Below are 23,638 nucleotides of genomic sequence, written 5' to 3'. Positions count from 1 at the left end.
AGGGTACCATTCCGACACCCACCTTGTGAGACCAGGAGGGAGAGGAGTTGCCTGATGGAGAACATGGCTGCCCAGACAGCAAGCATTGTGGGCAGGGCAGTTTCCCTTAGATTACAGGATGGCATGAAAGAGAAAGGCTGCCATTACTAATTCAAAGGAATGTTTTATATACATACAGGCAGGCCTCACTTTGCACCATTATAATAAGTACAAATTTCCATTACTGTAATATAGTTAAGAATCATGAGTTCCCCCAGTAACAAATTTCGGTTACCCTATATATTAGTTTTCTAGGGCTTCCATAACAAAATACCCCAGACTGGGTGGTTTAAACAACAAATTTATTTTCTCACAGTTCTGGAAGTCTGAGATCAAGGTGCTGGGAGGGTTGATTTCTTCTGAGGCCTCTCTCCTTGGCTTGTAGATGACCGTTGTCTCCCTGCGTCTTCACATGGCCTTCCCTCTGTGTCCTAATCTTCTTCTACTTATAAGGACACCATTCATATTGTATTAGTACCCACCCTAATTACCTCTTTAAAGACTCTATCTCCAAATAGTCATATTCTGAGGTGTCCTGGGAGTTGGCACCTCAACAATGCGAATTTGGTGTGGGGACACAATTCAGCCCATAACACCATGGTATCCTAACTGTGAGTAATTGCATAAGGTGCAAACTTCGCCGCTAGCTCTTCCGTCCACAAATCACTATGTAAGTAACAGATGCACTTTATGATCAGCGATCAGTCACATCGCTGCTTTCAAAGTGTGTTGGCGGTTAGTCACTGAGCGTGTGTTCTTCCGTCCATGCACACGCACACAGCAAAGCATGTCGTTGTGGGGTCTCCATGGCTCCCAGTGATAAACCCACATGGCATTCTACAAAAGTAGACAATCAAGAGAGGGAATTGACCACCAAAGATGAAAGTGTGGCAAAGAAATAAAAAGTGACAGCACAGGAAACAAAATTGGATTTGATTAGAAGATTTGAAAATGTCAACATCAAAGGGAGAATAGAATGAGTCCTGCATGAAACTGCAATACAAACCATATTAGAAAAGTCTGCAGAGTATAGAAAACAAGCTGAAGTTGCATCAGTGTATTTTAGTTTAAATTGCACTAGAAACAGAAAGCCACTTATGGTTGAATTTGAGCATTTAGTTTAGATTGAAGACTATAATAAAAAATAAAAAAAGTCCCAATCAATTTGGCTAGTGTTCAGGCCTTAGTGCTGAAGTTAAGTTACTGCATTGAAAGAAATTGGTAATTACAAGGAGACTGGAGACGAACCTTTTACCGCCAAAGTCAGCATGAATTGGTTTCTCTGGGACAGGTTAGTGGTGCTGCCGGGGCAAAGTGTGCTGCTGTGACATTAGCACCCAGATTCCAAGAATTAGTTAGGGCAGGTGGTTAGGATGATCATCAAACATTTACTACTGATGAGACAGATATTTTGTAGAAGTCAGCCTTATCAGGAGCTTAAGCAAAGAAAGATGTTGGATGACAAAGTGGCCGTAAAGGAGAGACTCTAAGATAGACAGCCAGAGGAATTCGTACAGGCAAACTTAACGACATAAATGAGGACATGGTTATGAAGAAAGGCGTGAAGACGTCTCAGAGGAAGTGACAAGAGGAAAAAAAAAACCTTCAAATTAAAGGAACGCTGAGATATCTCACTATAGTGGAAGGGCAAAGTATAACATGTTGGAAGCCAAAGCATAGAAAGGATGATTGCTCCATATCACAAGTAAAAACCAATGTATTATTCAACGTTTCTAATGTTTTAAATTAGTATACTAAATAATTTTTTATTTTACCATGCTTTTCATTTCCCTGTACATGTATAACTGACAATAGTGTTTTTAATGTTTTGACATAAACTTGTATGTATGTCATGGAACAATCATAGTTTTTCCATTGATTATTAAAGTGGCTTTGTACCTGGTCATTTTTATGGTCCCACACTTCCATGCAACACCAGGACTGCATGTGCATGCACGTGTCTCCTTTGCTGGAATTCCTTCTAAGATGTACCATGTTAGGTTTTTACTTGCAGTATTCCCCTAAGCCTAGCAAGCATAATTGAGCATTTTCCTAAGGGTGCAAAAATCATCATTTGTGCTGCAAAGTAGATTAACACCCTTGTTAAGGGTGTGTTTGTGCAACCAAACTTTCAGGGTTCAAACCCCAACTCTGCAACTTGTATGATTTGGAATAAGATGCTTCATCTCTCTGCATCAGTTTCCTCATCTGTACAGTGAGGAGAAGACTAGTTCTACCTTATGGGGTTGATACCAGTATTACATGAGCAAATGTATGTAATGCACTGAGCTCCTGGCAACATAATGAACAATGTGTGTGAGCTGCTGCTGCCGCCGGTGGTGACGGTGGGAGTGGTAGAAGTATTCACCATGCCATGTATCTTAAGATTTACTGAACTTGAGGCTATTTCTTTCTTCTATCAGATGGCCTCAAACTACTGTGTTCTTTATTTCTTGGGTTGTTTTAGTTGCGTGTTCATCTCCCTTGTAATTTGGCTCCTCATGGCCCTTGTATCTGCCTCAAGCAGAAGCATCTTGCTCTCAGCCACTCTCTCCTTTGAATTCGATGCTTTTAACCACAGAGGGTTTATAGACCAGAGAACTTGTGTTGTTGTAGTAGCGTGTACGCCTGGATGAGGGCCCAGTTCCTTGTGGATGGCCTATCGCAGGGAAGCCCAAAAGAGAACCATTTATTTTAGCTCAAGGGCCTCCAATTCACCATTTGATGTTATCTACAAAGGAGGTTGTACTCATAATCATTGTATTGGCTATTTTAATAGCATTCAATTATTGTTTGCAGATATTTAAATTATACCGCAGTATGTTACCTTCTTTTGGCATTTCTTCATTTTTTTTTTAATATACTGAGAACCCTGAAGTACAGAGGTGCCCCAGGCTTCCCTGAGAAGCCCTGCTCAAGAGATAAGCAGGCAGAGTTCTGGCAGTGTTATGAGTTGATAGTAATTGGATAAATGGTTTCAGGATAAGAAAACAGAACTGCACTTCTTTTAATTCTCCTTTGTTTCTCTAAGCATCATTTCGGCTCACAGATTCTCAGGTTCTTTGATTGATTCCACCCAAGGGAGCAGGAGCATAGTGCATGCCTAACTTGTAAGAACAAAGATGTTAATACATTGTGCTCATTATGTGGTAGGGTCTACGTGGACAGATATTTGCTGGGGCCACTATCTACTAAATCAAAAAGTCATTCTCTGAATTGAGTATTGTGCTTATTACTGCTGAAAAGGTACCTTATGGGTTCTTAGTTGATCTTGTGACTAAAATAATTTTCATACACCCCATACTTTTTTCCCCCTCTTCCCAACCCCACATTGCTTTTACCTGACATAATGTCCTAATTTGCTTTGTCTCAGTTGGATAAGCCGTGTGTCCCCTTTCCCCTTTTCTCTCTGGATTTCCTTTTGTAAGCTTCCTTATGCCATAGGGGGAAAGAGAGAGGCTTGGTTTGTTTTTGTAAAAGTGATCTAAAGTTACTGAACAAGAAACTGAAAAGCCCATTCAGTTAAACTGAGGCCGCATTCGCTTCCCCTTTATGGCCAGCGTTGTACATTTCAGTCCCCAACTCAGGGAGAGCTGAGAGTGCAGTTGGCATCTGAGTTGCCTGACAAAGGAGTGAAGAAATGAGGTTCTATTGAAATAATATGTCATCAGTTATAATTGTACCACCATGAAAAAGGGAAAAAAAGTTTGCTGAAACATCCTTAGCCTTCAGACAACTTACCTCTTTTCTTAATGTTTGTTATTCAAATTAACAAAATTAAAAAGTTTGTGAATAGGTGTGTGTCGCATACAGGAAATTTTCATACATTGTGGATATTTCCTTAATAACGTTTGAATGAATAAGGATTTTTGAAAAGGCTTCTAGTCATTGCTCAGGGCAAGACTGAACGTGCTACCTGTTGAAATACTATAAGGTTTTAGTTTAGAAGGAAAGCTAGCAAGATTTCATTAGTATTGTGTGCTGTGTGTTAAGGTTGTAGGAACATGTATGAACCTGCAGTTGTTGGTTTTTTCCTTTAATATACAGAGAATTGATTTTTTTTTCAGGGGACTTTTTTGTTGTAATGATAAAATACAGATAAAATTTACTATTTTAATCATTCTAAAGTACATTTTAGCACATTGTTGTGCAACCATCACCACTGTCTGTTCCAGAATTTTTTCATCATCCCAAACTGAAATTCTGTACTCATTAATCAATAACTTCTCACTCCCCCACTTCCGCCCCACGACCCCTAGTAACCACTGTTCTCCTTTCTTATAAGTGGAATCATACAATATCTGTCCTTTTCTGTCTGGCTTATTTCACCTTAGGGAATTTGGAGGATGGTAATAATCAAAACTTAAAATTGTCCAAAGTCCTGAGTCTGAAATTCTGTATCTAAAAGTGCTGCAGTCTTTGTTAAACCAAGTGCCTAAAATGATAGGTCATTTTAAGCAAGAACTCCGTGTTCAGTTTGTTTTTGCTATTGTTAAATACTCCAATTATAAGAAAGTTTCTCATATGTGACATCTTAAATTTTCTTAAAAATTCCACTGTTTTGTTGTTGCTGCTGTTCTTATTTGGGGGATCATTACCAGTATTATTGGCTTCCAGGCTCTCAGCTGGGCTTGAGGGAGGTTTAGGCTCCCAATATTGGAATCAAGTTTCGTGATGTGTGAATGGTCCATAGGAAGCGCTAGTATTAACATGACGCAGTTCTTGAACGTTTAGCCCCCTCAACTCTGTTACCCCACCTCCACCCCCAGCAGCATCCTAGGGTCCTCTCTGGAATCCAGTTACAGCTCCTAAGGGAGGAGGACCCCCCCCCCCAAAAGAGAATGTGTCGCTGGGCAGAAATGTGATATTTAAATATGAGTTAAGTATTACAATACTAAAATTCCCATTTCATATCCAAGAAATTCCCCATGCATTGTCTAGATGTCTTTCGAATTGCTCCTTTCAGTTTCCCCTGCGATGGTCTGTTCCACTGTAAGGACTGTGCCACACTGCTTGATAGACTTAGGAGATGCTGAGATTGTCGGCAACCACAATGAAACAATGCCCCCGAGTTGGCTTGTGGCTTTTGTTAGCTTGTCCCGGTTTACCTATTCCTGGTCATGGACCCGTTCTCCTGAGTATTGTGTATTGTGAAGTCATGTATAACAGCACCTCATTACACCACAGGTTAAGAAGAGCAGGATAATGCTGACTTTCAGGACTGTCTTTCACTAAAAGGCGTAGTGTGTGTCAGGATGATTGGGGCATGGCTGGACCCACGTGTGGCTGATTCCCAGGTCTGCCCTGTGCTTTGCAAGCTGCAAAGTGGTTCATCTCAAACAGCTAATCCTGCACGAGCTCTCCTGCATTTTATCAGAACCTACACACTGCGTTCTAAAGGACTAACTGAAGGAGTTCGCCTGTATCTTGTTCTTGCACATCCTGTGTCATGAAAAATGTATTCTTTAAAAAAAAAAAAAAGAAAGAAAGAAAGAAAAAGAAAAGAAAAAGAGAAAGGAGGGAAAAAAGGTTGCCATCCAGTGGAGGAAGGAGTAATTCCCAGCTTCATTCAAGAAAAACACAAGCTGAAATAATGCTTAACTATTTTAACTCGGCTGGGGATTTTTATCCCCCGAAGGGGTTTTTCAGTGACATCCGGAGCCAAATGGGTGCAGTGTGCCTTTAAGAAAAGAAGCGCCTCACCAAACTTCGCTGTAGTTGTATCTCACCGTTTGCGTAGGGAAGGAAAGTGTTAATTTCTTATTTGTACACTTTTTTTCCCCCCGACTTCCTTCCTATTCACTTCATTAAATCTAGAGGCAGTTCAGCATGGGAGCCGTCTGTATGTTGAATTAGGGCTCGCACTCTTGCGCAACACGTCACCAGTCGGAAACTGGGGGTTTGCTTCTGTGATTTATTTCATTATTGTGCTGGTAAAAGGTTTGGGAGGGAATTCTTTTTGGGGTAGTACTTTTAGTATTGTGTAGCAAGTTTTTTCTTTTCTTTTTTCTTTTTTTCCTTTTTTTTTTTTTTTTGTGTGCCCACCCCCCAGCACTGAGTAGAGTCAATTGAGCCAGTTTTTAATAAGTAATTTTTTTAAAAAGAAAAGAACAGTTTTAAATGTCCATGAATAATTTTACTTACATGCAGGAGTAATCTTACTCTACTCTTTATGTGCGAAAAGCCTGAGAAATATTTAGTGAATTGATTTCCATTAGCAAAAGACCCTTAGAAATCCCTGAACATAAAGCACTGCATATGGATGTGTTTGGGGTCTTTGGGGAGGAAGGAGGATGTTTTGTAGCTCTCTGCATTCCTGCATAAAACCTTAATTTAAGAGGAATAATGATCAGTACTTTGTGTGTTTCCGTGATTCCAAAACCTAAATTTAATAGGAATCTACACGTATTAGCAATTGTAACAAAAAATGTTTTACTAGTTCTTTTTGCAATTTAATTTGTTTTCGCTTCTTAGCTACTTAGATTTAGAGATTTAAAAGTCCAGCTATCACAAGCTTATGCTTTGTTCCTTTTTTGCAAAGTTAAGGGGGTGGGGGGAGTGAGAGTAGAAATATCCTTTTCACAACTTCCCCCTCTTCATTTATCCCACTGAAAAGAAAAACAATGAAATTTTTTACAGCATGAAACTGAAAGTGAAGTATAACAGTTGTTCGGGATTTTCTTTAAAGAGCAGAATAACATTTTATTAAAATATTTGCATTTGAGAACATGCACATTGCTTTTACTGACATGCATTTAATGAAAAAAAAATTATTTTATTAAAAAAAATCGTCTTAGGCTTCTCCAAAATCATGCAGCCTATTTTTTAAAAAGCTCTAAAATGAGGTTTAAAATACCAAAAAAAAAAGCATACCTTGTTTTAATTTTTTAAAATAAATTTGAATATTAATTTGTTTTTTTATTGGCTTAATTGTTACAATGCGAGTAAGAATCAGGAACCGCCTGAGCTAAAATCTCTAATTCTGCTGCCTGGAATAATAAGAGGGGAAAAAAAAATATGATAAGTAGTTGTCAATATTAAAACAGGCTGAAGGAGGAAGGCTTCGGGCCTTGTAGTAGGTAGAATGAAACAGCAGATTTGAGTATCCACAATCCTTTCAGTATTAAATTTTCAGTAAAATAAAATTACTTGTATATGAAAACATAGCCTTTCCCCAGCTCTCTTTTTTTTCCTGATCAGCTGATGAAGAGACTAGCAGCTCGCTGCTTTGCTGGCTTGTTAATTTTATCCCCACTAACTGTGATTTCCGATAGCCGGCCTGCTGATAGTGGTAAGGTAAATATCCTTTTTCGTTGCCGTCTTGAAGATTCAGTAGAACTACATCCCAGGCATGTGTAGGTGTGTAACACATCAAAAGCCGGTGTTCTCCGTATTTCTGTGTGCAACTGGGTGCTTGAGGAGAGCAATACCATTAACTGTTGACAGCCTTGCATGCTGTATTTATTATTAGCATGTTCAGCCTCCAAGATTTGCGGGGACAATTTCCTTTTCTTAATCTTCGTTTAGCTGCACGGTGTTTAGCTGTATAGTGGGTGTCCTGCTTTTAGGCAAATGAATATTAATGAAATAATGTGGAGCTTTTTTTTTTTTTTTTTTTTTTTTTGGCTTTTTCCTCATAACTCATCAGATCTCGCCTCCTTCATAGTGGTTATCTGAACATTGTAGGATCGTGATGGAAATTGTCTTTTGATTATTAAGGCCTAGGCTCAGACTGTCCCTTAGGATTCTATTCTGTCTGTATGCATGTTGCTTCTATGGGTTTGCACATTGGAAAATGCATAGAAAACATTTCTTTTTAATCCCACTGGCATTTTTAACATGCCAGGTTGTTTTGTGTTCTGCACCAGGTTTTCTTCACAAAACCTTTCTTTTTCAGGAGGCATTGTACACAAGTGAAAGAAATTATGTCTGAGCTGTAATCACTCTTTATATTGATTGTTATACTCACATGATCATAAATATTAGCCATGTTTGGTGCTGTGGAGAAATGAAGGTAATTGCCTTATGATTAGAGCTCTTTCAGCTACGAGAAAGGATTGATTAGCATTTGCATACTGGAGGCAATATTGAGAGGCAGGAGGAACAAATAACAACATCAGTTATTTTGTGTGAGAAAGCAATCTTGAAATATAATTTAAAGGTTTTAAAAAATATTTTTCTTTCCATGGTCAAATTTTCTTTTATCTGTTATGGTTTCTTTTTTCTTTGCAGTTTTTTTCTTTTTCCCTCCCCTTCATTTTTCTTAAGTTTTGAGGTTTACCAGAAAAAAAAGTTTAAACTTCTGGGTCTGTCACATGGATCTTTTAGCCATATGAGCAGGTTTCTTTTATACCTGGTTGTTTTTATAGCTATTTTATTATCTCTCTGCATTAGTGCTGCTGGCTGTGGTTTAAAGCAAGCGTTTGCAGGTAATTGGAAAAAAGTGTTTGTTGTTTGTGAGTGTGTATGTTCTTTATCGGATGATTTAAGTGCCTTTACAAAGGAATTTGGCTTTGTACCTCTCCGTTTCCTTGTTTACTAATTGCTACGTTAGAACAAAATCTGGATACAATTTTGATTTATGTTGTGAATCATGACTAAATTGATGTAAAATCTTAAAGAAGAATGGTCAATGCTTACATGATTTTAAGGATGTATTAGGGAAATTTTTTTCTTCACTTTTTTTTTTTTTTCAGTTTCATCTTTTCCCCCCTTACAGTAATGAGACAGTTAAGGTCTTTTTCTTATATTGAGCCAAAATTTTATTTAGATTCAGTTATCTTGAAACACATAAATGTACAGATCTTCTCATATTTGTCATATTCTTCACTGTTAATGTTTCTGGCCTTCATCATATTTTACTCATGAAATAGACTTGGGCTAAAGATGCATTTATCCAATATGGTGGTCTTCCCTTTTTCTTCTTAGTCCACTGATTGCTGTTAACTTCTATTTATTTTTTGTTAGTTTGTTTCACTTTATATTATTCCAACTGTGTACATGTATATATAGTTGTTATTCTCTTGTCTTGAATTTTTCTCCTTCATTCCTATTAACAGGCCATTGAAGACGGCAATTTGGAAGAAATGGAAGAGGAAGTACGGCTTAAAAAGAGAAAAAGACGAAGAAATGTGGACAAAGATCCTGCAAAAGAAGATGTGGAAAAAGCTAAGAAGAGAAGAGGTCGCCCTCCCGCTGAGAAGCTATCACCAAATCCCCCCAAACTGACAAAGCAGATGAATGCCATCATTGATACTGTGATAAACTACAAAGACAGGTGAGTGTTTCACTCCTTCCCCATGATCTTCTTCACCAAGACCATAGTGAGACTACCTCAGGAGCAAGGTTTACCAAGGTGCACACTGGGATTTTAAGTTCTTTCTACTTTTTGTTTCATGGCTTTTATTCCAAAGATACCAGGAACCTTGTGCTACGTTCAAAATGGCCACTCCTGCTATTTGGTATGACGTTTTACCATATAGTTTTTAAGATACTTGGAAATACAAGTTTAGATTACAGTTTTTTTTGTTTTTTTAATCTAAACTGGAGAAGGATTCTTCAGGATCTCTGAAATACTGTCATTTATGTGGAAGGATTGGAATGATTGAGTGAAATTATACTTTTGGGGTGAGTTATTAGAGAAAGAAGAATCCTAGCATATTTAGGGTAAATATTTCATGTTAAGGCTCTGTTTACAGCCAAACAAATACTTCATCAAAAATACTGTTCCTTCTTTCCTTCCAACACACTTGAGTTTCTGAGCACTTGTTTGAGCTATCTTGTACTTCCTAATACTATATTGACAGCATGGTATTTCAGCAAATCTTCCTCTTTTTCATGGAACTTTTGAATGTGAACTTGGAGAAATGTGTGCTAGACACTGTCCACAGACCATTTTAAACAGGGAACAATTATTTGAAAACCAAAGCAAAGGTGTGTTAGGGTGTTGGGCTGCCGTATACGGTAGATAAACTAGTTATGCTACGTTTTTGTTAGTTGATTTGGTGTCCACTTGATAATCATGTGATACAGTTTTAATGGGAAGATCACATTCCATTCCAATTGAAAAATTGGTAGGAAACAAAACAGACATATTATTTCTTTAAATTGCATAGTGGTATTAATAATTTTTTAGTTACCTTTTTTATTTTATTATTTTTTTACATTAGTATTTCTCTGTATACCTGGAAGTGTTTAACACAAATAGCTAAGTTGTGATTTCAGTTTTTCATTGTGACTGTAGTGCATGTGTTACACCAGGAAGGACACCAGTATAAAGATTAAGCAGTGTAAAAAGCAAGAAACTTTTAACCATAGAGTTTTATCGTGTTGTTAAATCTTTATTTCATTATCTGTAAGGGGTCTTCAGAAATAGTGACAAATGGGTGGAAAGAAAAGTGTGTGAAAGAGTCAGAATTTCTTGCCCCTCTTTGCCTACCAGGTTTCTTAGGACTCCTGCTTACTATTTTTACTATTTTCCTTTTTTTTTTTTTTTTTTTAATGTGTATCCTCTTTCAGTATTCTGAAGTGGCTACAAAGGACAGCCCCATTATATTGGGTTTGGATGAGCTATTCATTGACACAGGGGAATGACAGCAATACAGGAAGGAAAATTTGGCCACAAGTCCATTCTTTGACCAGTGTGAACATGCAAACTTCCTTGGAAACCAGGAATCAGTAACTCTTCCTGTCATGTTTCTGTTTACCCCCAGCCGGACTGGGAGATTTGCCGCAGTGCGAGAACAGTTTCCATGCAGGAAGCCAGCTTGGACAATTATGCCTTATTTTATCAGCCTCTGGTGTAAAGAAAAAAAATAAGTAGAGAGTATCACTCTGCATATACCTCTAACTTTTTCGACATTGTCTCAGGAGAACGAAATGTCTATTTCTTTGACCGGGTGTGCCTTGTTACTTGACAGGCATTTTGTTCATGACCTGATAAGTGAGTCTTGGGCTGCTGTAAGCCCTGAGAAGAGCCAAGACAGCCCTTGGAGGTTTAGGAGCTAGGCCTTTTATTCCAGGTGATGGCTATCTCCTCCTTTAATGGCACAACGTCGGTGAACCACACAGTGCCAACAGATTGTTTTATTTCATGTTTCATGTAGTTTTAAATTTTTTTTAAAGCAAACACATGGAACTAGAGATATTTTTTTAATAAAACTGCAGCGTTTTGTTTGTTTTTTTTTAATCCCCCTTTTTGTAAAGCCGAAATATCTGGCAGCACTCTACCCAACTTTCCCAAAGGTAACAGTCGGTCAGAGTGAAGACGTGGCTGCCTCCTCCTGTCATGCTCTAATTCGCCATAATCCCCATCACCCACTATGTTCCTCAGAGTATGGAGTGTCAGTTACTGTTTATCATGCTTTTCACACCTGGCCTACCTCACTCATTTACATTACCTGCTGGCTCCATAGTCTTTTGAGTTTGCAACTTACATGGCTATCGACTGACCACTTTCCTAAGAACCACCCAAAATACAGAGTAGTGTACAGTTAGGTCCCTTGAGCCTCAGCTAAGTATAGCACAGTAGTTTAGAGCACAGGCTCTTGTCTTGATTTGACTACCTGTGTTTGAATCCTAACTCTAGTATTTCCTACCAGGGGTGAGGGCAGGGGGCAGTTGGACAATTTATTTACCCCCTCAGAGCCTCAGTTTTCTCATCCACAAAATGGAATAATTACTGTACCTGCCTCTAAAGGCGTTATGAGGATTTGATGAGTTAATACGACCCAAGCTCTTTGAACAGTTTAATTATTAATAATCTGCCTTTCAGACTATTTATAGTTAATCAGGTGGGTGAATGGAGCTCCGAGCACTATAAAGTAAGTGTTTGCCAATAGGGTTTCCATCTTTTTATTTCCAGGACCAGAAAATGCATTTTCCCTGGGACTGATTATTGAGCAAGTCTTTAGTTGTACTGTACGGAAAGGATATATAAATATTTCAGCATGCAGACCGTTGAGTAGTATTTTCTTCCCACTTCCTCTGGTTTTATTTATTTATTTTATGTTTCCTTTGTAAAGCACCCTCATAAGGCCCATTCTGTTAGCTCCCACATTTAAGTACATGCTAAGGAGTATGCACTAAATTTCCCACCGCTGCATGTTTCATGTATATGTCATGTTAGTAATCCTCTAAAAAAAGCACTTATTCTATTTATATTTTTTATTTCTCTTACCAAACTTGGTACTCAAGTAGGAGGCACTCAACTTAGGAGGGCCTTAAAATTAGATATGTTATCATATTTTTGGTTGGTTTTAGAAAATGCTGCTGGGAAATGTACCTCTCCATGTGTTCAGATTTTTGCACCATTAAAGTCAGCTACTAATATAGTAACTCAACCTGCCTGTGAAAGAAATGCCACCTGTTCGAAGCTCCCTCCTATCACCTCAGTCAAATGTTAGGGCTGACAGTGGTGCAGATTATCAGTGCATTCAGTAAGACCTGCCATCTATACTTAACTGATGTATAAGTTTAATTAGCTCTCGTGAGACAGTTTTTTCAAAGTTCTTGAACGATTCTGGGACAGATGTATCTTTATTTTTTATAAAGCACTAGGATAATGTAAGCGTCTATTTATTGCCTTTGTTTTCAGTGCCAGGCCTCATTTTGTTTAAAGGAGGATACTTCATAAGATGTCACCCCAAAGAACCAATAATTGTGTGCGATTCATAGATGTGAGATCTTTCTGTGGTAATTGCTATTAGAGGTAGTACTGGTCTGCTGCTACCCGTTCCCACGGTTTTATTTCCCCACGTAAAAAACTTTATGTCAGGTAGAATTAGAAGGCTTTGTTTTGACTTGTTAAGCGTGCTTTGTTTTCTGCTTATGTAGAAGGCTTTTAAAATAACTATTCTCAGTGTATAAGCTATTTAACCGTAAGGCTCTTTGAAAAGGGATTCATCCTTATTTGCATCCGTACCCTGTTAAATTGTCCCTGGGATGAGATGTAGAATAAGATGGTGAAGAGTAGGGTCTCGTGGACCCATGCCAAGACTAGCGACATGGCTTATAGTTCCTTGAGTAAAGAGAGAGTGTCCTCAAGGGATTCTTAATGTTGGAAGGGGTTTTAGTTCTACCTGGTCCAACTTCCCACAACCCAGATATGTCCCCCAAACCGCTGGCAGACCATCACCCAGCCTCCGTGTGGACATCCCCAGTGTTCGCTCAGCCCCAGTGTTGGGTGTCAGTTCACATCACCAGATGACACCTCCACACACAGCAGTCATTTCCTGTATTAAGATCGATGCAGCCCTCTGACTTCTAGCTGTTTGTCCTGCTTAGACCTCCCAAGTGAATCTGTTCTCAATCTAAGACATGTCCTGTAAAACATTTGTAAACACATTCACCTCAGGACATTCTCCTTCAGGTTGAAGCAGCTCAGTTTGTTATGTGAGCGATACCTAAAGTTTCACTTCCTGGTTCCCCCTCCTTAGGCACATTCTACTTTCTTAGTGTCCCACTTAAAACAAGGCACCCAGAACTCCCAAGGCATTTTTGAGTGCTAATTGCAGGGTTGTTAGCTTTCTAATTCTGAAAAACAAAATTCTGTTAACATAATATTCAAGGGTGTGTTAACGTCTTCCAGCAACTTTGACACAGAATTAACTTGCGTTGAACATGTGACTTGTTGGTAAAACTCCCGCTCCCCAAACATGCAGGCAACTCTTTTCTCACTTGAATGCTGCCAAGGTAAGCCTTTAAGCATTCATTTTTTTTCTGAACCTGTGTCTATTACTTTTATTCTTATCCCTGTGCAATTCCATTTAATTGATTTTTGTTTCACCATTCTAGTCTAATGATATAACTGAATTTGTATGCCTTTTTAAAAAATCATGTTTACTTACTTTCCTTCCTAAGTTGTTTCTGGTCATCCGAAGGTTTGCTCTAAGCTATTGCTGAGAAACTTCTAAAGGGCAAAGGACAGGTCTCTATAACATGCCCCTGAAAATCACTTCAGGTTGACATGAATTTATTATCCAATAATCCTTGAAGTTGACTAGCCATCTGTGAACTCGCGTGACCATGCTGTCACGTCACTCACATTTATCTGTCCTTTCTGAAGGTTATCAAAAAAGGCTAAAACCAAGATACACTACAGTTTTGGCCTCTCCAATCTATCAACCTAGAAACCCTGCCGAAAGAATGAAATGAGGTTAGCTTGCCATAGCTTTTTCTAAGAGACCCCCTACTGGTCCTTAATGATGTTATTTATCTTCTCTAAATAGCCCCATGGCATCCGAATAATTTCTTCTAAGTTTTTACCAAGGGTCCACATCAAGCAGAGCAGCCTCAAGTTTGCTTTCTCATTTTGAAATTGGGACATTTGCTTATCTCTAGTTTTCTGGTTCCTTTTCTGTTCTCTGAATTCTTAACCATTATTAGCAGAAGCAATCTACATCCTCTTTCAGGATGCAATTAGTTTGCGTCTGGGCACTTGAACTCATTTGAAGTGTCTTCATATGTTCTTTTCTATCAGGAGCTTTTGTTCAACCTTTACTATGCCTTGCTTCTCAAGTCTGAGCATTGTTCTCATTCCTGAAGAATCTGGAATCAGAATATGAGGTTATTGTCACCTCCATCCACCCTCTCTACCAGTTGTTGGAAGACTGTCGCAGAAACATCCCACAAGGACTGGCCCTGCTGTCTGGGAAGGGTTTGGACTTTAGGTCCACTAGCTTCGAAGAGGGACACAGGGAAGCAGTGGGGGAAGTGGGAGCTACCTTCCCGGCCCCTCGCGTGGATGGTGGATGCAGCCCTGGCACATAGTGGGGTGGCAGGGGTAATAACTGCTGGGCTCCCTCCTTCCTGAGGCTCTTCAGGCTCTGTACTCCTCCCTGAACCAGGACTGTCTTCTTACCTTACATTGCTGTAAGACCTAATGAATGGTGGAAAGCCTCAGCTTGTTCTGAATTTTAAGTCTCCTCATGTTGTAGAAAGTCACTCACTCATTTATTGCTTTTCCCCCTTATTTCCAGCCCTGTACTGCTGAGTAGGGCCAGAGGTTAAAAACTCAACAGTTTGCCCCTACAAGCTCACCATCAGTGGAAGAGACAGCCCTCCTACCAGATATCACTGAACAGGCAGTGGACTGGGGGCAAGAGGGGGTCATGGAGCCATTATATGAGGGTATAATGACATTATCTAGTGTTTATGGTCACTTTTAGGGGAAGATAGATAGATACTTAGATAGATATAGGTATAGGTATATCTATATATACCTATATCTATATAGATATTAATATCTATATAGATATCAATATCTAAGATATATAGATATATATTTACATATATCTATATATGTGCATAATTATATCCATATCTTTTAACGATATTTGCTGGGGTAATGAGATACAACATTTCATTCCATTCCATTATAGCACCTTTCCAAGGATTTGGTACACTACAACTTAAGGACTAAGTATACTTGTTTAATTCCTATGCATGCTGAAAAGTCCTTCATAGCATTTCCTTCACTTTGAGCTACTGCTTTGAAAGTCCACCTGTAGTCGACCCATTCTCCAGAAGGGACGGGCTCTTATTTTAAAATGTTGCCTTGTTCCAAAATTTTCTCTCCATAGTGCTTTACCTGAGGTGCCATGAGGTATTTGCCATGTCGAAGGCTTTCCCACATTGACCGTCATCCTGAGGCTTCCATCCAAGGTGGACTCTTCATACCAGTGTTCATATTGTCTTTATAAAAGTAGATTTGTAGTAATATACATTCTTAAAATAAAATCCATACCATTATTTAATATTCTTTTTTGGAGTTTTTTTATTTGTAGTTTTTCCCCCCAAGCCACTCTGATTGCTGACCCACCATGTAGGTCTGTCCCGACATAATCTCCTTATGATCATCGCTTTAAATTATTCTCCTGGAGTTTCCTTTGTTCAGAGCCTCACATCCCCAGTGAATTGTAATTTCCATTATTCTCACATCATAGAACCATGCCTGTCGTTCTTCAAATTATTTATAGTATGTCCTATAAAATGTCTGTGTTAGTGTTTGTCATTCCCAGGTTTCTCTTCCTTCACTGTTACACATTCTGAGGTGACACCGGTCTTTTTCGGCTTCCGTGTTCCCTTAGTCAACCCCATCATCAGCCCAGCATCCCAAAAGTGTCCCCAATTCTGTACTGTATTCCTAACATGCACTCAGATGCCAGGTTCCGTCCACACACAGGCATCTCTCTAGCACAGCCCTCCTTCTGCCTCCTCACGCACTGTCTTCCACATGTCCTTTCCATCACTGGCCTGGCCTGGGTCAACTGTGTCCTGCCTATGTTTCCTACATCCCGTCGGCCCCTCATTCTGCCTTCCTTCTGGGCACGTAGCTGATCATGTCATCCTGTTACTTAAGAACTTTCAATAGCTCTGCATGGGACATTTCAATGTGCAGTAGCTTCCTATGGAACATTCCAGTAGCCTGCCTGATGATGATCAAACTTCGACCATGAAAAGAATAGTCTTCCACAGTCTGCCCCTCGCGACCTCTCCAACTGTGTTTTCCTACATGCCACTCTCCCTCATATTTCAATCATCCCAGAGAATTCTCCATCCTTTGAATCTAGCCTGCACTTTCCCCCTCTACTCCTTGGTTTATGCTTCGCCCTCTCTGCAGTGCCCCCACTCTCCTCAGGCAAAGTGGACAGTGGCTCAGAGAAGGGGTCTCCAAGTGGCCACAGTAGATTGTGTGTACCAAAGCGTGCCGTCTGTCCCTAGAGGAAGATTCCGAGAGGATGTAGGCTTTTCTCAAGATTTGTCACACCTGTCAGTCTCTTCTCTGCCACCACACAAAGGGACACCAGCAAAGCAGTTTCAAAATCCTCTACGGAAGAGGCCTCCCTAGAAGGCCCATGGAAGGACGAAAGACCTCAGGTGCTGGTTTCTTGTCATTTCCAGTTGAACATCATTAGCTCAGTGACCTATTCGAAAAGAATAGAGTCCTGAGAAGTAGAGCCCACTACCTAGGTGAAGTTCAGAAGCCGAGTTTGGCTGTTGTTGGGTGCACCCTCTGTGTGCTGGCTGCTGTAACAAAGTATGGTATCCTTTTAATGTTGACAACAATTTTCTGAGGTAAGTATTATCCCATTTTACAAATAAGGAGCTAGACTCAGATAAGCTAGAGCTGTTTTCCTAAGATCACATACACCCCTCGCAAATGCAGCCTGTCTTCCACTGCTTTTGAAACAGTGGATGGAATGTGGGTCCTAAATGCCATGAAGAACGTGTGTGGAGGGACATGGGACCAAAGTAGCAAGCATGTACGTGTTTCAGAGAAGCAAGAAAAGTCCCAAAGAGATTAGGAAATTCCTCCCCTTCGCCCCGCCCCAGTTCTGGAAAACTGTATTTTTTCAGAATGAGGTTCCAAACTTTAAGCCCATGGGATCTTCCCAACAATCCCATGAGGTAAGCAAGGCAGGTAGGTGAGGAGACCAAGGCTTGGAGAGTGAAATGAATTACACAAGGTCGCCCAACCTGGGAGGCAGGAGCTGGACCAGGACGAGTACCCAGATCTTCTGACTCAAGTGTTCTTTCTACTCTACCGCAGGTGTAACGTGGAGAAGGTGCCCAGTAATTCTCAGTTGGAAATAGAAGGAAACAGGTCAGGATCTGTCTTGTATTCCCGTGTCTCTAAATCCAGGTATCCCTTGGTACACCAAACAGACCAGTTCCTAAGGAGTCGGAAGCACATGTCTCCATTTGCCTCCTGGTCACCCCTACTTGGAGTGAGGGATGGAGGCACAGACATTCCAGAATACTTGCTGTGGCTTTTGAGCTTCTCTGTGCTGTGTTTCCATTTGGGGTGTCCACTCTGTAAAAGCACTTCTCACAGAGGCGTTGGGAGCTGCCTGCGTCTGTCCCTACCTCTAGCACCTTGGACATGGGTTTCTGTTGCTTCTCTCTCCCCTTCAGTGCAGCAGCTTCTGTCTCACATCCTGCGGACCTCTTAACTCTGTGCTGTCTTGCTTTAGAGGCTTTAATGAAAAAGCAGCCGCGTGCTTGGATCCTCTGCAGTACACAAAGAGGCGTGTCTGAGATGCTGTGTCTGAGACTCTGGGATTGATCATGGGATTGATGAGTCTGCTCTGGGCTGGCTCCTGGGTGTGACTTCTGGGCCGGCCTGTCATATGTGGTCCTCAATGTTCTAAGCCAGTGTGTGTAACCTTTGTGTGTCTTTGCTCCTGTTGGGTGGAAGGTGGAAATGCTTTTCTCCTAGTGACGTGAGAATGCGATGTAAGGTGAGCGGGACAAAGGGATGTGCATGGTTTACCATGGTTAGGAGTTGTTAGTAATACAGAGGGTGCCAAAAAATGTATACACATTTTAAGAAAGAAAAAACTGTGTTAAAAATGTAATAATATATGCTGATAATGAAAGATGAATACCAGTGATATGTGTACATTTGGGGTTTGTTTTTTTTTTTTTGTTTTTTTTTGGCATCCCCGGTGTGTTGAAAACATTTCTTTTCCCCTTGCAATCAGCTTGTACTTTTAAAATAATATCAATATAATGCTTTGCCACCCATATTCCACATTTGTCAGTTGACCCAATAACTCCCTTGACGGCGTTTTTTCCCTGCTAGTTTAGGATCCAATCTAGAGCCAGTAGGAAAAAGAATTGAAGCTCTATTTTGTATTTCAGCATAAATACCAATCACCAGGTGTGGCATTCTCCTTTATAGGAGGAGATTGAAAGTGGGGGTGATGTGTACCTACCCATATCTCTGTAGAGATGAAACTGTTGGGCAAGATTGCCATGTTTTGTGTGTGTGTGTTTTTTTCTTTTTCTATTGGTTTTCAGTAAATAATTACCAATCCTGGAAGCCAGAAGCACCATCCATAGTGTGTGCTGAGAGACGTTAAGAATTGTATTCCATTTTTGCCATTACGAGAAAGAACTCAAGTCTGGACTCACATTTTGGGGTTGAAACAATAAATACTTGACTTTATTAGTTTGGGCATTTTAAATAATTAACCAACTTGGGTAGAAACTTCCACCACCACAACAGAGAAAGGAGGTTTTAGGGTCCAAATGGTATGATGTAGGCTAAACTCCCAGCCCAGTGAACGAGGACAGACAGAAGCTCTTTTTTTCCTCTTTCATCAAAATGGTCATGTGACCATGAAAAGTGGATTAATTATAACTTTAAAGGGTACTACAAGGCTCCAATGTCATGCCTGGGCTTTTTGAGGAGACCGTATGACCATAGGTAGTTGGGACCTAGATAAATCCATTTTTACTAAAGACATGTCTAAACTGTAATTTCCAGAGCCATAGTAGCAAGGGACTGACATCTGCTTCCTCAGGGTCTAGAGCCTGCCTTGTCCCTTACTGTCACATACGCTTCCTTTTCCCATACACCTGCATTCACGGCATGTTGTTCAGAGGTTGTATTATGATGCGCATATTTTGTAGATCATTTTTTAAATTCTTGTTTCATGGGTTCAGATGCACTGAGCATTTTTAACGTGTCAGTCTCTGCAAGTATGGAGAATGTAGGAAAAGGAATACAATGGAATCCCTTAAAGCATAGTTGGAAAGAGCTCTATGGATAACGGATACCTAGTGTGAGTAAAGTGTACGTATGAGGTGTGAGGGGACGAACAGGGCAAGAATGGGGAGAGCTTCAGATCTACTTGGGGCAGAGTAGGGATTCCCCTAGTAGACTTGGGGGCTGGGGGAGAAGTGGGTGAGGCAGAGGTACGTAGTTCCGTGTGTGTAGGCAGCCATGGAGATAGGGAAGAGCAGGGCCCCTGTAGAGAGCACATGGATCTCAGTATGACTGGGTCATCGAAGACAAGAGAGGAGGGACATAGCATGGGGCATGAAAACAACAGAATAAAATACTTAGAGCTGTGATTGACAAGACTTAGGGTCAGATGGATGTAAGAGGAGGAGGAGACTCTAACGATAACTCTTGGATCACTGTGCTGAGTGGTAAGTGAGTGTGGTATCAGCTACAGAAATGTGGGTGACATGATAAAGTGGTATGTGTGGGTGCTGCGCGTGCGCGCGTGTGTGAATAGGTCCATCCCCATACTCCATCCCAGGAAATCAAAATTCTCTCCATAACTATTAACAGCCCTTGACGTTGTGATTATGTTGTTAGTATTGACTATCCCTTCAGGACCAGCCAAGAAACTCTTTCAGACAAAATTTACTTTTACCGATGTTGGCATGAGACGTTCCGTATTCTTTTTCGATGGGCCAGACAGGCTGTGACTGTGGATCTCAGGCCCAAGCACCTTTGCACTGAATCACTCTAATTAGATTATAGAGGAATTGCCACGAAACAGTCGTGTGACCAAATGGATACACTTTTGGAAAATCTCAGTGCTGGGTGAAGAGCCTCTCTTCGTTTATTCTCTGTGTGGGATATTTGGGCTCAGGCTGATAGTTGCTCTTAAGTAATTGCCACTGGGCAAAGTCATAGCCTCCTGCACTGTCTTGGATGATGCTTTTCTAGAGCATGGGGCTCACACTTGAGTCCTGTAGCTTCTTGGAGAATTCCCAGTGCAGTTAGAGGCTCTGAGAAGTTTTGCTATAAAAGTAACCTGTGGAACTTTGTTGAACCCAGTGTTTCCTCAACTCATTTGACCAATGAACTCTCTTTTTCAAGGAATATTAGTCATCCATTAAGCTCATGTTCCAGGGCGAGCACTTTGGGAAATGCTAACTTTGAGCTCAGAAGTTGCATTTAGTCCAGAGACAATCTGCTCAGGGAAATGTGGATTCCAGTACTTTAGTTTGCCCTCATTACAAATATTGATACTTTCAGATGTTTACTGGAATAGGCTGCTTTGACTCCTGGTGGCTTGACACTTATTTATGTTGCTCAGCCAATTATACCCACATACAGCAGGTGGGCAGCCCACAAATAAACTAAGTTTGTTTGTTTTGTAAGGCACAAAAGGCCTCGCCAAGGCTTCCAGCATTAGCCTGGCCCAGAAGCCCAGGGTCTCTGCCTCTCAAAGCTCCAGGCCAATTCCAGCATAAATGACCTCTCTCTGAGGGAGGGGAAGGAATCCCAGCTGGAAATAACAAAAGTTTTACAATCTTATAAACTGTCTTCAAACCTCTCTGTAAGTGTCTTTGATCAAAAATGGATTGCACTGAATGATGGCAGTTATTTGGGCATATATGTTCCTTGTATATTCATGGAGGAAAAATCTGCCTCATTCCTTTAGAATCACACGTCATAATGACTTCCTTAAGAATTTACTAAAAGGGCCATTATAGGAAAAAGCAAATTTCCAGAGCCTGCTATGACCCAGCCCTTTAACAAAGTGACGTTTGGGATTTGCAGCTCATGTGGAGAGGCATTTGATTCTGTTTGCTTGCAAAAGCTCTGTGCTTTGGAGTTTGGTCACAATTTAGCCAAAAGGTTTGCCGAGTTTTTACTATTAACAAGTAGAGACATAGGGAAAGATCAAAAGACAGAATGGTCAGTGGAAGGGAAGGAAGGTGGGTCCTTACCTTTTGGAAGGAAGACGTCTTCCGAGTTATGACCAGGTATACAAGATGAGATGACAAAAGTTGGTGAAGTGGGTGACCAAGGAAGCAGCAGCCCTTTAGCTGTCATGTTTAGACAGATGGACAGTTAGGATCCTGTATCTGTACCTGCTATCGTGAAATGTCACGTAAGAAAAAGAGAAGCATCAAGACTTCCTGAGTCACTATTTCTAAAAAGTCAAGTGTTAGATGATAAATCTTCTCAAACATCACCTCAAAATACTTGTCTAAACAAAAAAATAAATAATACTCTCTGAAGCCCCGGTTCTGCTGAGCACCTCTGATTTGTAGTAATAAATTCAATGAGAGAATTCTGAACAAATAGAAACTTTATATAGATTCTGACAGTTGCAATATATTAAAAATGTTACAGAATTATTCTGTTCTATTTTATTTATTTATTTGGCTTTGTATAGTAGAGTTAAAAGGTGCCAGTTGGTGATATGTGCTATTTATGTTGATATAAATAAAAGTTGGTCATATGCCCCGTAGACATCGTTTCTCTGGGAAAAAAATCAGATTAGATTTTTGACTTATTGCATGTTTTCAAAGAAGGTAACCCAATAAAAGTGTTTGAGACCTATTTTATTTATGGATGATAATATGGTTCCAAATTACATTAGATCATAAATCTTCATTTTGTTGAATAACAGTACATTATTATTAATGTTTATTTATGCTCTTGCATATCTCCTTCTAGTGGTTAGTTAATGCCTTTTTAAAAACCTAGTAGAAGTTGTATTGCATGTACAATTTGGTATCGTGTGGTTTTTTGGGTTTTTTTCTCCAGTGAATGTCGTAACAAGCGTTTTTTCCATTCCTTAAGGCACATTACTTTAAAATACATAATTTTAGATTCTCTAGCATATACATATAAAATTATATATACACATATGTGGGTGTATATACACATACATGTATGTGTATGCGCCTAGATATACACATACGAGTACATATGCACATACATATATAAATATTTGTACACATGTCTGTATATACATATATATTATGTATACATAAAATATGTGTATCCATATTTTAGCCTAAAGTAGATTACCAAAAGTGAAACTGTGCTTCAAAGAGTTACTGTGTTTAAAACTCCTGATAAAGCCTTGGTCCTTTTCTTACTGAGCTGAGCAAACCCTTTGTAGTCGCCTAACATTGAGGCATTTGCCTTTCATTAACTTGATGTAACCTTATTTTTGTTGATAACTCAGGCATATTATATGTCTACAGTTCTTAACATAACCCATGGTGAAATTTAACAGCTACCTATTCTGCTCCCATCTCATTCTGTTTTGCTGTTACCTCATATATGTTTAAGAGGCTAGGAAGTCAGCTTTCTAAGCTTCGTAGGAACATCATAAGCCGATATTCAGTAAGATTCAGATGAGAAACTCGTGATACCTAGTTTGTGTCTGGCTCAAGTTTCTGGGGGCTTTCTGGATAATTGGGGTACTACTCTGATTTAAGTGATACGTATTATAAACCTAATAAGAATCTGATCCTGAAAAGCAGCAACTTGCTTTCACCTACTGCCCTCCGATGTTGACCCAATTTTATAGTTTTCTTCCCAAATGATTGCCTGTGTTTGATTCCTTTAGGACTATAATAACTTCTCTGTAAAATCCTTCCAAGTGGGTATTCTAAATTGTGACATCATTTGCTTACCAAAGCAAGGTAAAATCACACTTTTACATTCATTAACTAAACAAAACCTATTTCAGCTATAGTTAAAATCTCATTTTTTAAAGTATCTATTAAAAATGCTTGTTACTAGATCAGCTTGAATAGATAAAAAGCAAAATCATAAAGCAGCAAAAAACAAAACAAAACAAGTCTCTCACCCAATACATCTTGGTTTGAACTTGTTGGGAAGACATAATATCCCGTATTTTAAAGGACTAGGTTTCTTAGCTAGTATTTCAGTCTTCTGCACTCTTTCAGCTATGCCTAAACTATAACCAGGCTGATATTGATGTAATGTTTATAATGTATGCAGCCATCATTTTAGAATTATAGTAGTATAGATGTGGAATTATTGCCATTTGGTTTCTGGAGGTAATGGAAGAAAGATTGGTTC

At 39.7% G+C, this 23,638-nt stretch overlaps 1 protein-coding gene across 14 annotated transcripts in view; it reads left to right on the top strand.

The window, feature by feature from the left end:
• The window catches only part of SMARCA2 (SWI/SNF related BAF chromatin remodeling complex subunit ATPase 2), a 163,698-nt gene that overhangs the window by 118,457 nt on the left and 21,603 nt on the right, over positions 1-23,638 (top strand). For 9 of the 14 annotated variants that reach the window (XM_081066797.1, XM_081066799.1, XM_081066790.1 and 6 more), the window contains 2 exons: positions 9,099-9,316; positions 17,591-17,644. In XM_081066797.1, the coding sequence (XP_080922923.1) occupies positions 9,099-9,316; positions 17,591-17,644 (272 nt within the window). Of the gene's footprint in view, positions 1-7,111; positions 7,336-9,098; positions 9,317-17,590; positions 17,645-23,638 lie in introns of those variants that run through there. The other 5 variants (XM_081066791.1, XM_081066793.1, XM_081066794.1 and 2 more) reach the window with 2 other exon arrangements.

Source organism: Rhinolophus hipposideros, assembly GCF_964194185.1.
Source record: "Rhinolophus hipposideros genome assembly, chromosome: 11".
Lineage (NCBI taxonomy): Eukaryota > Metazoa > Chordata > Mammalia > Chiroptera > Rhinolophidae > Rhinolophus > Rhinolophus hipposideros.
This window is presented reverse-complemented; position numbering and strand designations above follow the sequence as displayed.